The sequence below is a fragment of the Carcharhinus amblyrhynchos genome, unplaced genomic scaffold, assembly GCF_965287045.1.
Source record: "Carcharhinus amblyrhynchos unplaced genomic scaffold, sCarAmb.v2.hapA scaffold_37, whole genome shotgun sequence".
NCBI classification, from domain to species: domain Eukaryota; kingdom Metazoa; phylum Chordata; class Chondrichthyes; order Carcharhiniformes; family Carcharhinidae; genus Carcharhinus; species Carcharhinus amblyrhynchos.
This window is the reverse complement of record NW_027649778.1, coordinates 7,786,391-7,802,843: the sequence shown is the minus strand read 5'-3', so window position 1 is coordinate 7,802,843 and position 16,453 is coordinate 7,786,391. Positions and strand designations below refer to the sequence as shown.

Genomic DNA, 16,453 nt, shown 5'->3' with positions numbered 1-16,453 from the left:
TTCCAGTGTGGGCCCCTGCCTGGGAGCACTGACTGGCACTTCGACTGCTGCGATCTTCACAGTGCTGCCTGATCATGTGCTTATCTGCTTTCAACTCTGGGACATTCCCATAGCAACAGTGGAGAAGCTGTTGGAGGTGGTGTTGAGGTAGGGCAGGGTGTCCTAAGAACTAGGTGCAGGAGTAGGACCCTTTGAGCCTGCTCTGCCACTCAATAAGGTCATGGCTGATCTTTTCGTGGACTCAGCTCCACTTACCCGTTCACTCACAATAGCCCTTAATTCCTTCACCGTTCAAAAATTTATTTACCCTTGCCTTAAAAATATTCAATGAGATAGCCTCAGCTGCTTCACTGGGCAGGGAATTCCACAGATTCACAACCTTTTGGATAAAGAAATTCCCCCTCACCTCTGTCCTAAATCTGCTCCCGATTATTTTGAGGTTGTGTCCCCTAGCTCTGGTTTCACCCGCCAGTGGAAACAACCTCCCTGCTTCTATCTTATCTATCCCATCCATAATCTTATATGTTTTTATGAGATCCTCCCTTATTTTTCTGAATTCCAACGAGTATAGTCTCAGTCTACTCAGTCTCTCCTCATAAGCCAATACTTTCAACTCCGGAATCAACTGAGTGAATCTATTCTGCACCCCCTCCAATGTCAGTACATCCTTTCTCAAGTAAGGAGACCAAAACTGTACACAGTACTCCAGGTGTGGCCTCACCAGCACCAGTGTCGTTAGGTTACTTGTTAAAAATTAACATCTTCAGATGTTGCCGAGAAGTGGCGAGGTGGCACAGTGGTTAGCACTGCTGCCTCATAGCTCCAGGGACCCGGGTTCAAATCTGGCCTTGAGTGAATGTGTAGAGTTTGCACATTCTTCCCATGTCTGCGTGGGTTTCCTCCGGGTGCTGTGGTTTCCTCCCACATTCTGGCAGGTGTGCAGGCTGGGTGGAGTAGACCATGCTAAACTGTCCCTTAGTTACCCAAGTTGTGTAGGTAAGGCAGGTTAGGGCAACCGGGAGAGAGGGTATGGGAGTCTGGTTTGAGTCAGTGAAGACTCGATGGGCTGAACGGCCTCCTTCTGCATTGTAGGGATTGTGTGATTATTAGTTGATGAGAAAGAAGAGAGCAGGGATAGATTCCTGGAGTCCCCAAAAGCAGTGGTATGGGAATTGGAATGGGAGCTGGAAGATAAAACCATGATCTGTCTGGATGTGGGGGCGCGGGGATGTCCAATGGCCTATTCACATTTCTTATATGTTCATAAGCCTTTGCAAGCAATTCTCGAATAACAGTTAGGTGGAAACAGAAAGAGAACATGTCCACCTTGACAACACCAGAGACGGTTTGAAGGAAAATTGTGTGGTCAACTGTGTGAAAGACTGCAGCCTAGTCAGGGAGAATAAGGAGGGACACTTTACCTCCTGAGGCAGCAGGGGAAGAGAGTGAGAGGGGGAGAACTCCAGCTTTTAAGGATAGGGGAAAGAGAAAGAATCATTTACAATATGGGCTAACACGGGGACGAGAAGTGCCATTTTCAGCCGTTTACTGCAGGTATCGAATTGAGGGAGTGTGGGTCTCCACCACAAAATTAACTCAAAAAGAGAACACGAGGGAAACTTGGGAAGAAACGAGCGAAAGGTGAGTGAGGCAAGGGGGTTTAGCAGCTGGTGGGTGAGGGGAGAGGGGTGGAGTGGGGGAGTGGAGGGGAAGGGAGGGGAGGGACACAGCAGATTGGATTGTTATGGGTTAAATATTGACCAGAGGAGAGCTCCCTTGCTTCTCTTTGAACATTTGGACTAAACAAGAAAAATAAACATGAATTTATTTTGATCCCCAACTTCCGATCCTTTACAAGCTCTGGGCTGACAGACAAGGCTTCAGTTTAATGTCTTGTCTGAAACAGAGCGGCACCAACACTGTTCCCTTTGCTCACTGACTGATATTAGCTTCTGGTTAAGCAACACTCCTGTTTTAACATTGTCACCTTGCTCACAAATCCCTTCATGGCCTCACTCCCTCACAGTGGCACAGTGGTTAGCACTGCTGCCTCTCAGCACCAGGGACCAGGGTTCAATTCCAGCCTTGGGTCACTGTCTGTATTTGCAAATTCTCCCATGTCTGCGTGGGTTTCTTCCGGATTCCTCCCACAGTCCAAAGATGTGCAGATTAGGTGTATTGGCCATGATGAATTGCTCCTTTATGTCAGCGAGACAAGCAGGGTAAACGCATGGGGTTCTGGGGATAAGGCCTGGGTGGGATTGTGGTTGGTGCAGGCTTGATGGGCTGAATGGCCTCCTTCTGCACTGTAGGATTCTATTATTCTATCTCTGTAACCTCTTCCAGCCCCACAACCTAAGTACAGAAAGTGGCACATTAATCCAGGAAGCCAGGCTAATGTTCTGGGGACTTGGGTTCGAATCCCACCATGGCAGATAGTGAAATTTGAGTTCAATAAAAATCTGGAGTTAAAAGTCTAATGATGATCAGTAGTTCACAATGACAATGTGATTCCAGATCCTCAGGGATGGGCTGTGAATGATGGCCCAGCCAGTCACGACCACATCCCACGAACAAATTTAAAAAACCCTTCTGATCTCTGATTGGTGTCTGTGCCTTCAACTTTCCAAGTAAAATTCTCTCCCTAAACCCCCTTTCAGACACACTTTCAAAACCTATCTCTGACTTGTGGTTAGCATCGCTGCTTCACAGTGCCAGGGACCCAAGTTTGATTCCGGCTTTGGGTCACTGCCTGTGCAGAGTCTGCACATCCTCCCCGTGTCTGTGTGGGTTTCCTCCAGGTGCTCTGGTTTCCTCCCACAGTCCAAAAGATGTGCTGATTAGGTGGTGGGGACCTGGAGTGGACCCGGCGAATGGTGGAATTTGAATTCAATAAGTAAAATCTGGAATCAAGAATCTACTGATGACTATAAAATCCATCTGGTTCACTGATGTCCTTTAAGGAAGGAAACCTGCTGTTCTTTACCAGTCTGGCCTACATGTGATTCCAGAGCCACAGCAATGTGGTTGACTCTCAACTGCCCTCCAAGGGCAACTAGGAATGGGCAATAAATGTTGGCCCAGCCAGCGATGCCCATGACCCATAAATGAATAAAAGAAAGTGTCAGCAGGATAAATATGTAAGATTATCAGGATAGGACCTGGGTGGGATTTTGTTTCTGCAGGCTCGATGGGCTGAATAGCCTCCTTCTGCATTGTAGGATTCGGTGACCAAGCTTTTGATTGTTGCCTTGATACCTTATGCAGCTCAGTGCCACATTTTGTTGAAGAATGTTCCTTAGGTTGTTTTTACAGTAAAGATGCTATATAAATATACATTGCTGTTTAATTGCGTGGCAGTCCAGAACATGCGCTCAAGTGCCTCTGCGGACAGGAAGAGCTCCATATACGCGTCCCAGCCCTTTGAGTACCTGCCCAATTTTTTTCCTCCAAACACAGAACGACCATTTCCAGCATTTATTGTGTGACACGCTAGCGACGGTTACAAACACGTTATCTCACTAAGTGAAACCAAAATCTTTTTCAGACACATGTCCTTCATTCAAACACCCACAACAACAACAAAAAAAAGGGCTAGGCAAATTTAAAAAAAAACATTTAAAATACATTTGGCTTTATCCCAAGTACAGACCTGAGTCCGAAACAACAGATAGCTGAGCGACAGTATGAATTGAGCAGTGACTAACATCGTGGGTGTTCAGTCAACATTCACAGTTATTTTTTTTTAAGTGAGAGCTCGAGAAGCCCAGAAGTTTTTGTTGCTAATTAACAGTAATGTGGAACAAGGCTGCTGTGTCACTATTATTCAGAGACTCGGTCAATGGAATAAAGTAAAATGCTTCTACAATGTTTCATCCAACTTCAGAGATCACAGACTCCATTTTGTACTTGATTTGGGAAGGGGGGGGGGGGTGCAAAAAACAAAAGCGGTAAAGAAAATACTGTTCTCTGTAAGCTACGAATACGGGTTACAGAATTCTGGCTAACTGACTGGTGATTTTTCTTGGCAGCTACCATCGTGCTTACCTGTCAGAAGGGAAAATGGCATCTGGGTGCACCTGTGGCAATCACTTGTCCTCAGAAAGATCTGAAATCAGTGACTCCAGACGGTCTCCCCTCCTCCTCAGTGTAAACCAAGGATTATATTTTGGTCCCTGGGAGTAAGGAGATTGCGAAATCCAGAATGCACATGGCCTCACGTATTCAGCTCCAACAGACCTCGATAAGACAACACTCCCGGTCAGAGTAGGTGGTAAGAAATTTAGGTGGGCCACCATCACAAAGTGACAATGACTTTGGGGGCCAAGTAACTTGGCTTCTTGAAAACTAAGTTGTTGGCAGCATGATCAGCAAGGCAGCAAAGGCCTTGCAGTGTCGTCACTGGCACCTGTACGCTTCACCCAAGGGAAGCATAGAACAAATTGCTTCAAATGTGTTTGTGTATTACTCATCTTGTATTTGGTCCCACTGCTACTATTTCTGATGTTACTGTACATGGCTCTCAGCAAAGCGTACAACTGTGCCAGCAGACACAATGTGAAAATTTCACTTCGAGCTAGTGACAATACTGGTTTGAGAGAGGTTGTGTTCCATTGTAGAAAGCTCAATCTTGTGTCCAGATTGCATCGCAGTGCTATTGTGCTTGAGACAAAATCAAATTTGTCTTGCTCCAAAATCATTATTTGTCTCGCACGAACTAATTTGAGAGTGCAGTGGCCAAAACCCAGGGCTTTATGTGGGTACTGATTAATCAATAGCCAGATAACCAGAGGCACCAGGGTCCCCGTACAATCAGACTAATTCATGACACGAGATGAAGCATGACAGGACATTTTAGTGGGGTTTGACGGGTTAAATGCTCATCCTCCTTTAGTAATTGGGTTAACATTCATTGTTCCCTATATTCCTCTCTTTTCTCTCACACACATATACGTATACACACACACGCACACTTGCACCAATGGAACATGAGAGGATAGTGTGCCGCTTAAACATCTTTTCGTTTTGCAACCAAAGTTTTTACTCCAAGGACTGTAGCATAAGGAGTTGCTTTAGCACCTTGGTCTGGCTCGTCTCCCTGATTTCTCCTGCTAGGAACATCTCATCCACCACCGTGTACACCTGCAAGCACAGAGGAAAAAAAGTAAAGATTGTTAGTCACAGGTAAGGCTCACATTAACGCTGCAATGAAGTTACTGTGAAATTCCCCTAGTCACCACACTCTGGCATTTGTTCGGGTCAATGCACCTAACCAGCATGAGCACCCAAAGGAAATCCACGCAGACACAGGGAGAATGTGCAAACTCCACACACAGTGAACTAAGCCAGGAATCAAACCCGGGTCCCTGGCACTGTGTGGCAGCAGTACTAACTAAGACAGTCCGCATGTGGAAATCCAGAAATACTCACATCGCTGGCATAGTTTGTCACTGGGTAAGGAGCGGGTATCTTTACAAAGTACTTGTGGCAGCGAATTATATAACAACGTTCAAGAAGCAGCCAAATGGAGCATTCTGCTCAACAAGCCCCCCACCACCACCACAAGTCTCCTCAACCAAATTCAGAATAAATCAGAATGTTATTGTGAGTCTATCCGACAACCAATTCCCTGGAAAGCTACTGACTTTGCCTTGTATTTGCAAAGAACAGTTCAGCACAGGAATAGGCCCTTCAGCCCACCGAATCTGTGCTAACACTAATATTTTCTTGCCTCAGGGTGGTCCATTCCCTGCCATTCATGTATCTATCCAGATGCCTCTTGAACGTTGTTGTAGAATCTGCTTCCACCACCTCCTCTGGCAATGCATTCAGGTATTCATCACCCTGTGTGTGAAAACTTGCCCCCTCTCACTTTCAACTTATGATGTGGAGATGCCAGCCTCCCGCTGGGCTAGGCACAGTAAGAAGTCCCACAACACCAGGTTAAAGTCCAACAGGTTTATTTGGAATCACGAGCTTTGGGAGTGCTACCACCTTCCTCACCTAATTAGGCGGCATGGTGGCACAGTGGTTAGCACTGCTGCATCGGCAGCATGAATCTGGGTTCAATTCCAGCCTCAGGTGACTGTCTGTGTGGAGTTTACACATTCTCCCCATGTCTGCGTGGGTTTCTTCTCGGTGTTCCGATTTCCTCCCACACTCCAAAGGTGTGTGGGTTAGGTGGATTGGCCATGCTAAATTGCCCCTTAGTGTCAGGGGGACTAGCAAGAGTAAATACGGGGGATAGGGCTTGGGTGGGATTGTGGCCAGTGCAAACTAAATGGGCTGACTGACCTCCTTCTGCACCTTCTGGATTCTATGATTCTAAGCCCCTGAATAATTGACCCTTCAATCCTGGGAAAAAGAATGAATATCCACTCTATCCAAGCCTGTAATAATCTTGTAAACTTCCATCAGATCCCCCCTCATCCTCCGACACTCCAATGAAAACAATCCAAATTTGTTCAACTTTTCTTCAGTCAATATCCTCCAACATTTCTTCTGCACCCTTTCCAACGCATCAGCATCCTTCCAGTAATGTGGCAACCAAAATTGCATTCCCAATGCAGCCTAACCAAAGTCTTATATAGATGTGTTCATTTTTGGATCAAAGGAAAGACAGGAGGCCATTTTCCCCACAGAGCCATCTCAGTGTTTATGCTCTTCATATACCTCCTCCCACCCCTCTTCAAACATTGCCTTCTATTCCTTTCTTCTTTTGCTTATCCAGCTTCTCCTTGAATATATCTTTCCTCAGCTACAGAATGTAGAGCAAATTCCATAGACTAACCATGGATTGGGAGACAGTTTCTCCCGAATTTCATACTGGAATTATCAGCAACAATCTTATATTTATTCCTCCTAGCTCTGGTCTCAGTCACAAGTGGAAAGATCTTTTCTACATAAACATTCTCTACCTGTCTTACAAGGAAAGGTCGTAGAGATTAGGTTTGTATCCACTAGGCTTATTTGAGTAAGAGGTGACTTGATAGAAACCTTTAAGATTCTGAGGGGTATTGACAGGGTGGTAAGGAAGCGGATGTTTCCTCTGGTCAGAGAATCTAGAACTCGGGGTCACTTTTTAAGACAGAGAAGGGAAAAATATTTTCTCTCAGAGTCCCAGGTCTCTAAACTCTCTTCCTCAAAAGGCAGTGGGAGCAGAGTCTTTGAATATTTTTAAGGCAGAGCCAGATAGATTCTTAACAAGGGGTGAAAGGTTATTGGGGGGAGTAGGTAGGAATGTGTAGTTGAAGTTCCAACCAGATCAGCCATGATCTTATTAAGAATAAGAACTAGGAGCAATTTAGCCCCTGGAGCTTGCTCCGCCATTTAATACAATCATGGTTAATCTCAGAATCATAGAAACCCTACAGCACAGAGAGAGGCCATTCAGCCCATTGAGTCTGCACCGACCACAATCCCACCCAGACCCTACCCCCCATACCCCCACATATTTTACCTACTAATCCCTCTAACCCACACATCTCAGGACACTAAGGGGCAATTTAAGCATGGCCAACCTAACCCGCACATCTTTGGACTGTGGGAGGAAACCAGAGCACCCGGAGGAAACCACACAGACATCCCTTTGACTGAAATAATTTTCTTCTCACTTCTGTTTTAAATCTGCTGCCCCTTACCCTAAAACTATGACCCTCTTGTTCTAGACTGCCCTGAAGAGGAAACACCTTCTCCATGTCCACTTTACCAATCCCCCTTTATCATCTTGTACACTTTAAATAGTGGAGCCGGCTCGAGGGGCCTACTCCTGCTCATTATTCATATGTTTGTACACATGGATAGGGTGAATAGTTGGAAGCTTTTTCTCCAGGGCAGAAATGACAATTACAAGGGGGCACAAGTTCAAGGTAAGGTGGGGTGGGGGAAGGTTCAGTGAAAATATGAGGTAGAAGATTTTTTTTTTACACAGAGGGTGGTGGTGGCCTGGAATGCATTGCAAAGTGAGGTGGTTGAGGCAGATACATTAGCCACATTTGAGACTTATCACAAAGAGATGGAGAATAGAGCAATAGAAGCAGTTGATCTAAATAGGACAAAGTGACTGGCGCAGGCTTGGACAGCCAAAGAGCCTCTTCCTGTGCTGTACTGTTCTTTGTATCCTAGTCAATTTTCAGTTCAGTTGCTAGGTACACTGAAGCAAACCTATTGTTGCATTCTAAGTGCGCCCCCCTCCTTCCCTGATATTGGTTAATGAAGGTTGGATCAGCTAAGCTGAGATCGCTGCAGTGATCTTACTGCACAAAATGTTTTTTTTTAATTTGTGTGAATGCGGCTGGCAAGGCCAGTAGTTGTTACAGACCCCCAATGGCCCTTCAGACCAGGTGAGACAACTACTCAGTGAAAGCAGAAATTTTCTACAAAATATTGGACCATTAGACCTCGAAGTAACATAATTCTTCATTCTCAACTAACAAGCTTATTAGGCAAGGCAGAAGTAATGATGCGTGTAGGTGAGTGAGCTTAATTCTTCCCCATCATCTAGCAAAAGAAAACTTTGAAGACTGGATTGTGCTGAACCATGCTCAAGCAAAGAATAGGACTGCATGGGATAGCACGGTGGCACAGTGGTTAGCACTGCTGCCAGGGAACTGGGTTCGATTTCTGACTTTGGGTCACTGTCTGTGCAGAATCTGCACATTCTCCCCATATCTGCATGGGTTTTCTCCTGGTGCTCCGGTTTCCTCCCACAGTCCAAAAGACGTGCAGGTCAGGTGCATTGCCCGTGCTATATTCTCCCTCAGTGAGCAGGCGCCCGGAGTGTGTCGAGTAGGGGAATTTCACAGTAACTTTACTGCAGTGTTAATGCTTGTGACACTAATAAGTAAACTTCAAAACTTAAGGGTTGCATAAGTAATAAATGGCAAGATTATGACATCGTTACAGCAATTTTGGGATACGTATTTGGGATACGGTGATGGTATCGGCATTACGTGGGGAAGGATATAGGTAAATGAATAAAATGTGTTCACAAAAATTAAGTTGTATATTAATTGTAGATTATGTCCTTCGAGTTAGGAGTTGGAGGAAATATATTCACGTGTCTGACACTCAAAAAACTCTGGTAATTACAGACATGCCTCATAGCAAAGAAGATCATTTGAGGGGGCGAATTACATTTACAAGAACAGCTTCCTTGCTGCCATCAGACTTTCTCTCATTAAGTTGACCTTTCTCTGCACCCTAGCTATGACTTTAACACTATATTTTGCATTCTCTCATTTCCTTCTCTATGAACAATATGCATCGTCTGCATAGCAGGCAAGAAACAATACCTTTCACCATATGCTAATACACGTGACAATAATAAATCAAATCAATCAAAGCCAAACAAGACACATTTAATCAACAGTCTTTAATGTTGATCCAATGAGATTTTTCTGATCTGTTATTATTGAGAGATCACAATATATATCCAACTTATATTTCAAGGAAGTGTGACAACAAACAGGTTTATCCAGCTGAGTTGTATTTATACATGAAAAATCTTACGTTAGAACGGCCCCTAACACGGGAGAACCTCATTAGTTGCTGCCACGATTTTTTGGTCACGCTTTTCTGTCACTGTTGTCAATTTTTTTCAATTTTGCCATGTTAACTGTCATGGTGTACAGTAGCACGGAGGTCATATTACTGGCAATCCAATGTCAACAAAACAAAGGAGATGGCTAAGATCAAGTGTAGTTTTGCTGTCCTGCACTTGGTTGAAGTCATGAGGTTTCACTGGGGCTTCATTTGAAGCAATTTTTTTTAAAGTGGCATCTCAGCCTTTTGGCTAAGATGCAAATGAGATCAACCCTTGGGAGGAGGTACAATGCCTGCTCCAATCAGCTTGGGTTATGTAGATCAAGCTCAAGGCAGGAAGTGGCGAACCTGTCTTGTCAGCTTCGATTGGGAATGTCTCACTTGCTGAGAATTTGATTGTATTGAATTGGATATTAAAAAAAAGTGTAGCGGAGAACACGCCCCTGTCTACATCAACTGGGATGAAGTAGAAAGAGTCGAGAGCTTCTATTATTTAGGTGTGCAGATCACGAACAACCTATCCTAGTCTCCCGTGCCGACACTACAGTTAAGAAAGTCCAAAGCCTCTACTTTCTCAGAAGACTAAGGAAATTCGGCATGCCAGCTACGACTCTCACCAACTTTTACAGAAGCACCATAGAAAGCATTCTTTCTGGTTGCATCACAGCTTGGTATGGCCCCTGCCCTGCCCAAGACCACAAGGAATTACAAAAGGTCATAAATGTAGCCCAATCCATCACACAAACCAGCCTCCCATCCATTGACTCTGTCTACATTTCCCGCTGCCTCAGAAAAGCAGCCAGCATAATTATGCAACCCATGCATCCCAGACATTCTCTCTTCCACCTTCTTCCATCGGGAAATAAATACAAAAATCTGAAGTTATATGCCAACTGACTCGAGAACAGCTTCTTCCCTGCTACTGTCAGACTTTTGAATGGACCTATCTTCCATTAAGTTGATCTTTCTCTACACCTTAGCTCTGACTAACGCTACTTTCTGCAGTCTCCTGTTTCCTTCTCTATAAACTTTATCTATGTAGCGCACAAGAAACAATACTTTTCACTGTATGCAGATGTGACAATAATAAATCAAATCAAAGACAGGACTAATCAAAGAATCCCTATAACAGTGCAGAAGGAGGCCATTCAGCTCATCGAGCCTGCAATGACTCTGACTCATACACACAGAATATCTTACTTCGGTCCTCTCCCTGCTCTATCACCTTAACCCCGCATATTTACCATGTCTAACTCATCTAACCGAAACATTTTTGGACACTAAGACGCAATTTAGCATGACCAGTCCACCTAACCCACACATTGTTGGACTGGGGGAGGAAACCAGAGCACCCGGAGGAACAGACAGTCACCTAAGGCCAGAATTGAATCCGGGTCCCTGGCACTGTGAGGCACCAATGCTAGTCACTGTGCTATCTAAGCCAAAGATGCAAATATAATTCCCACTATAGCAACTGTGGCATTTACATGCAATTATTAAAATTGTATGAAAAGCAGTGACCATGAGGTTACTGGATTATCAGAAAAACTCACCCGCTACACTGCAAGGAAAGGAAATTTGTCTTTACGTGCTCTGACCTGTATATGACACTGTACCCAGCCAATGGGGTTGACTCAATCTTCCTCTGAATTGACCTAACGAGTTAATCATTTGCATTCAAGGTAGCAACTTATTACCACCTTCCTGAGACCAATTAGGGGTGGACAATAAAAGCTGGCCTTGCCAGTGACACTCACGTCGAATAAGTAAAAAAAGCTTTTCTAATTAGGTTTATAGAATCATAGAACCCTGCAGTGCAGAAAGAGGCCTTTCAGCCCATCGGGTCTGCACCAACCACAATCCCACCCAGGCCCTACCCCCATATCCCTACACATTTACCCACTAATCCCTCTAACCTACGCATCCCTGGACACTAAGGGGCAAATCTAGCATGGCAATCAACCTAACTCACACATCTTTGAACTGTGGGAGGAAACCGGAGTACCCGGAGGAAGCCCACGCAGACACAAGGAGAACGTGCAAACTCCACACAGTGACCCGAGCCGGGAATCAAATCCAAGTCCGTGGAGCTGTGAAGCAGCAGCATTAACACTGTGCTAGCGTGCCACCCTTTTATTTAAGTTTAAGTTTACTTACTATTAGTGTCACAAGTGGGTTTACATTAACACTGCAATGAAGTTGCTGTGAAAATCTCCGAGTCACCACATGCTTGTTCGGGCACACGGAGGGAGAATTTAGCACAGCCAATATACCTAACCTTTGAGTTTGAGTTTGAGTTTCTTGTGCACTTTGAATTCAAACTCAAACCAGGCAGGTCAACTCTGCTTGCGCATGGCAACGCCCTGATCAATGAACTAGGGAATGGCTGTCGCCCAAGTTTTTGTTTAGTTCATAAAAGGTTAGGTATATTGGCCATGCTAAATTCTCCCTCAGTGTACCTGAACAAGCGTGTGGTGACTCGGAGATTTTCACAGCAACTTCATTGCAGTGTTAATGTAAGCCCACTTGCGACACTAATAGTAAGTAAACTTAAACTTAAATAAAAGGGCGGCACGGTAGCACAGTGGTTAGCACTGCTGCTTCACAGCTCCAGGGACTTCATTGCAGTGTTAACGTAAGCCCACTTGTGACAGTCTTTCAGACTGTGGGAGGAAACCCACGCAGACACGGGGAAAATGTGTTGACTCTGCACAGATAGTGACCCAAGCTGGGAATTGAACCCTTATCCCTGGCACTGTGAGGCAACAGTGCTAACCACTGTGCCACCCACCATGAAAGAAGTTTCCAGAGCCTCTGCACCAGGGGAAACATCATGGACAATTTACGAATAGACAACGCAAATCTTCACCATTGCTAAAAAGCTTTTCATCTTGCATTCACTAGGACAGTTCACAAGATCACCAATTGCAAAGGGCACACAATTATACTACATAAAAAAGTGCCAATTGGTTGGCAAGTGAACTCTGATTGATGAAGCTGTTGCCATGGAGAATGCACCAGGGAACAGTCAACTGACATGCATTCAAACTCAAACCAGGCAGGTCAACTCTGCTTGCGCATGGCAACACACTGACCAATGAACTAGGGAATGGCTGTCACCCAAGTTTTTGTTTAGTTCATAAAAGGAGCAACGTGTGGACATATTCCTCCTATCTGCAAAGGAAGTGCCCCCACAGAATGAATATACATAGCTTCGAGCATGGATAAATGGGCCACGCTTGCTCTGATCTAAGTTATTGATTTCAACTCAATAAACAATCCCCACACAGACGGGGAAACTAATATATTAGAGATTAAGTCATCCCTGTCCTCTTTCTTACTCTGAGCAGTGAGTATCAGAGTGGAGTGGGAGGAGGAGAAAAGCACTAAAAGGGGGAGGGAGATTTGGGAAAGCGATGAAGCAGTATGATAACTTACCTTGTAGAAGTTGAAGACAAGGTCTAATTCACAGACATTGTGGAAATATTCATTCAAAACCTGCAATAAGACAAGATGCAAAGCAATATTACTAAATTTTTCTTCATACTTTCCTTTTTGTTTCAAAAGAGATGAGAATCTGCGTGAGCTGAGGCAGCTCAGTTTCATACCTGACGAGGAAACAAACAGTGGTTACTCTAAAAAAAAACACTGATAGATCAGGAGAGGGTAGCATAAGCACTCAAAGGGTTATGTCATTCGTGGTGGTTTAATCTCCCACGACGGGCATAAATAGTGGTTTATTGATACATGGAAACATTGAAGTTTCTCAGAGAAAGTTATTGGGTCATTTTTCAGATCCTGCACTTCAAGCATTGAGTGCTTAATGAACTATCATAGAATCATAAAATCCTATGATGGCACAGTGGTTAGCACTGCAGTCTCAGTGCCAGGGACGTGGGTTCGATTCCCAACGTGGGTCACTGTGTGTGGAGTCTGCACATTCTCCCCATGTCTTCGTGGGTTTCCTTCAGGTGCTCCAGTTCCCCCCACACCCGAAATGTGTGGTTAGGTGGATTGGCCATGCTAAATTCTGCCTTAGTGTCAGACGGACTAGCTAGGTTAAATGCATGGGGTTATAGGGATAGGGCCTGGACGGGATTATGGTTGGTCCAGGTTTGATGGGCCGAATGGCCTCCTTCTAAACTGTCAGGATTCTATGCCGGTTCCTGCGTATGATTTGATTTATTATTGTACATTTATTAGTATACAGTGAAAAGGAATTGTTTCTTGTGCACTATACAGACAAAGAATACCGTTCATAGAGAAGGAAACGAGAGGGTGTAGAATGTGGTGTTACAGTCATTGCTAGACTGTAGAGAAAGATGAACTTAATGCGAGGTAGGTCCATTCAAAAATCTGACAGCAGCAGGGAAGAAGCTGTTCTTGAGTCGATTAGTATATGACCTAAGACTTTTGTATCTTTTTCCCAACAGAAGAAGGTAGAAGAGAGAATGTCTGGGGAGTGTGGGGTTTTTAATTATGCTGGCTGCTTTGCCAAGGCAGTGGGAAGTGTAGACAGAGTCAGTAGATGGGAGACTGATTTGCGTGATGGATTGAGCTACATTCACAACCTTTTGTAGTTTCTTGCAGTCTTGGGCAGAGCAGGAGCCATACCAAGCTGTGATACAACCAGAAGGGATACTTTCTATGGTGCATCTGTAAAAGTTGGTGGGAGTTTCACCATAATGTGATGTCACATTTTGGTGGGACTGTATGGCAAACATCATTAAGCACTCAACACTTGAATTCCAGGATCAGAAAAAGATCCAATAACTTGCTCTGAGAAACATCAATGTTTCGGTATATGTTTCAACTGACAGCTGCCTCACAGACAACACTTCTCATACAAAAACCAAAAAGACTGGAGAATCTCAGCAGGTTTGACAGCATCTGAGAACAGTGAACAGACCAACGCTTTGAACCAGGAAGACTCTTGGTCAGAGTGGCTCTCATCCCCAGCCCCTCTGTAGTGTTTGCTATTATGCAATGGGTTTCTTCCACATCTCCTGCACATCAAATACTCTTGCCTTTTGCAAGCCTCTGCTTTCCAACATGAAACCAGGAACTGCCACACTTCCACTTAATCTCAACACAAGCCTTACTTTCCTCAGTCTTCCTTTCCACCTACAAGTTTTTAGTCTTCAAGTTGGTATTGATTAACCATAAGACATAGGAGCAGAATTAGGCCACACAGCCCACTGAGTCTGCTCTGCCATTCAATCACGGCTGATATTTTTCTCATTCCCATTCTCCTACCTTTTCCTCATAACTCCTGATCCCCTTATTAAACAAAACCTATCTATCTCTGTCTTAAACTCACTCAATGACCTGGCCTCCACAGCCTTCTGCGGCAAAGAGTTCCACAGATTCACCACTCTCTGGCTGAAGAAATTCCTCCTCATCTCTGTTTAAAAGGATCATCCCTTTAGCCTGAGGTTATGCCCTCTGGTTCTAGTTTTCCCTACTCATGGAAATATCTCCACATACAGGATACTGCAAAGGCCTGGATATAATGTAAATTTCAATAAGATCCCCCTTCATGCTTCTAAACTCCCGAGTACAGACCCAGAGTCCTCAACCGTTCCTCATACGACAAGCTCTTCATTCCAGGAATCATTCTTATGAACTCTGTCTGGACCCTTCCCAAGGCCAGCACATCCTTCCTTAGATACGGGGCCCAAAACTGCTCACAATACTCCAAATGGGGTCTGACCTGAGCCTTATACAGCCCCAGAAGTACATCCCTGCTCTTGTATTCTATTGAAACAAATTGAGAGTTTAACTCTGAAACATTAATTTGGATTCTCCCTCCACAGGGGATACCTGACTCACTGAGTATTTCCAGCATTATCTTTTAATAACAAATTCAATTCATCATTCACTCACTTGTCAAGCCATAAGCCCCGACTCTTCGCCTGCTTTTCTCAATATCTAAAATAACATCTCTTACATCTGCATGCATTTTCTGTTGCGATTTTGCCTCTACGTTCACCATTTTCAATGGGAAACCATCCATGTTAAATTGCCAAGCTGTAATTGTACCCAGTGGAGGTGCTACACTGTAGGAGGGAGCAATTATCACAGACTCATCAAATGATTACACAACAGAATGCCATTCGAACCGTCTTTTTTTTGCCAGCTCGCGCTAACAGCAACTCACCTGATCCTATTCCCTTGCCTTTTACCCCCTCACCCTGCAAATTAAATCTATTCAGATAAGTATCTAATTCTCTTTCAAAAGCCACAATTAAATCTGTTTCCATCACACTCTCAGACAACACATTTCACATCCTAATGATTTTGTGTTTAAAATAAAAGTCCTCATGCTATTATTTTTATAAATCATTAATATAGAATAGAAGTCCTACAGTGCAGAGGGAGACCATTCAGCCCATCGAGCCTGTACCAACATTCCCACTCAGGCCCTACTCAAGTAACTGTATGTATTTAAGAACATAAGAAAATAAGAAATAGGAGCAGGATCAAGCCATCTAGCCCTTCGAGCCTGCCCCGCCGTTCAATAAGATCATGGCTGATCTGAAGTGGATCAGTTCCACTTTCCCGCTTTTTCCCCATAACCCTTAATTCACTTGTCTACCAAAAACCTATCTACCCGTGTCTTAAATATATTTAGCGAGGTAGCCTCCACCACTTCAACGGGCAGAGAATTCCAGAGATTCACTACCCTTTGAGTGAAGAAGTTCCTCCTCAACTCCGTTCCTTTTCACTGTATGCTAAATACATGTGACAATAATAAATCAAATCAAAAAATCCTCAGTGTCTGTACTATTGATCTTCAACTGGGGTACCAGCTGAACTAACTTAACTGACCCTGTCCAAGTTAGAGACAAGGAAAATGGCAGGGTCCCTGCTCCTAATTGTCAGCAAAGTGGCACTCGAAAGTGTGCTA

At 44.3% G+C, this 16,453-nt stretch overlaps 1 protein-coding gene across 1 annotated transcript in view; it reads right to left on the bottom strand.

Moving 5' to 3' along the window:
- Nucleotides 1-3,462: 3,462 nt before the first annotated feature.
- The window catches only part of ap2s1 (adaptor related protein complex 2 subunit sigma 1), a 54,047-nt gene continuing 41,056 nt past the window's right edge, over nt 3,463-16,453 (bottom strand). Inside the window, exons 4-5 of the mRNA XM_080218293.1 lie at nt 12,982-13,041; nt 3,463-5,142 (exon numbers count right to left, since the gene is read on the bottom strand). Coding sequence (XP_080074419.1) covers nt 5,041-5,142; nt 12,982-13,041 — 162 coding nt within the window. The 3' untranslated portion in view covers nt 3,463-5,040. The remainder of the gene's footprint in view (nt 5,143-12,981; nt 13,042-16,453) is intronic.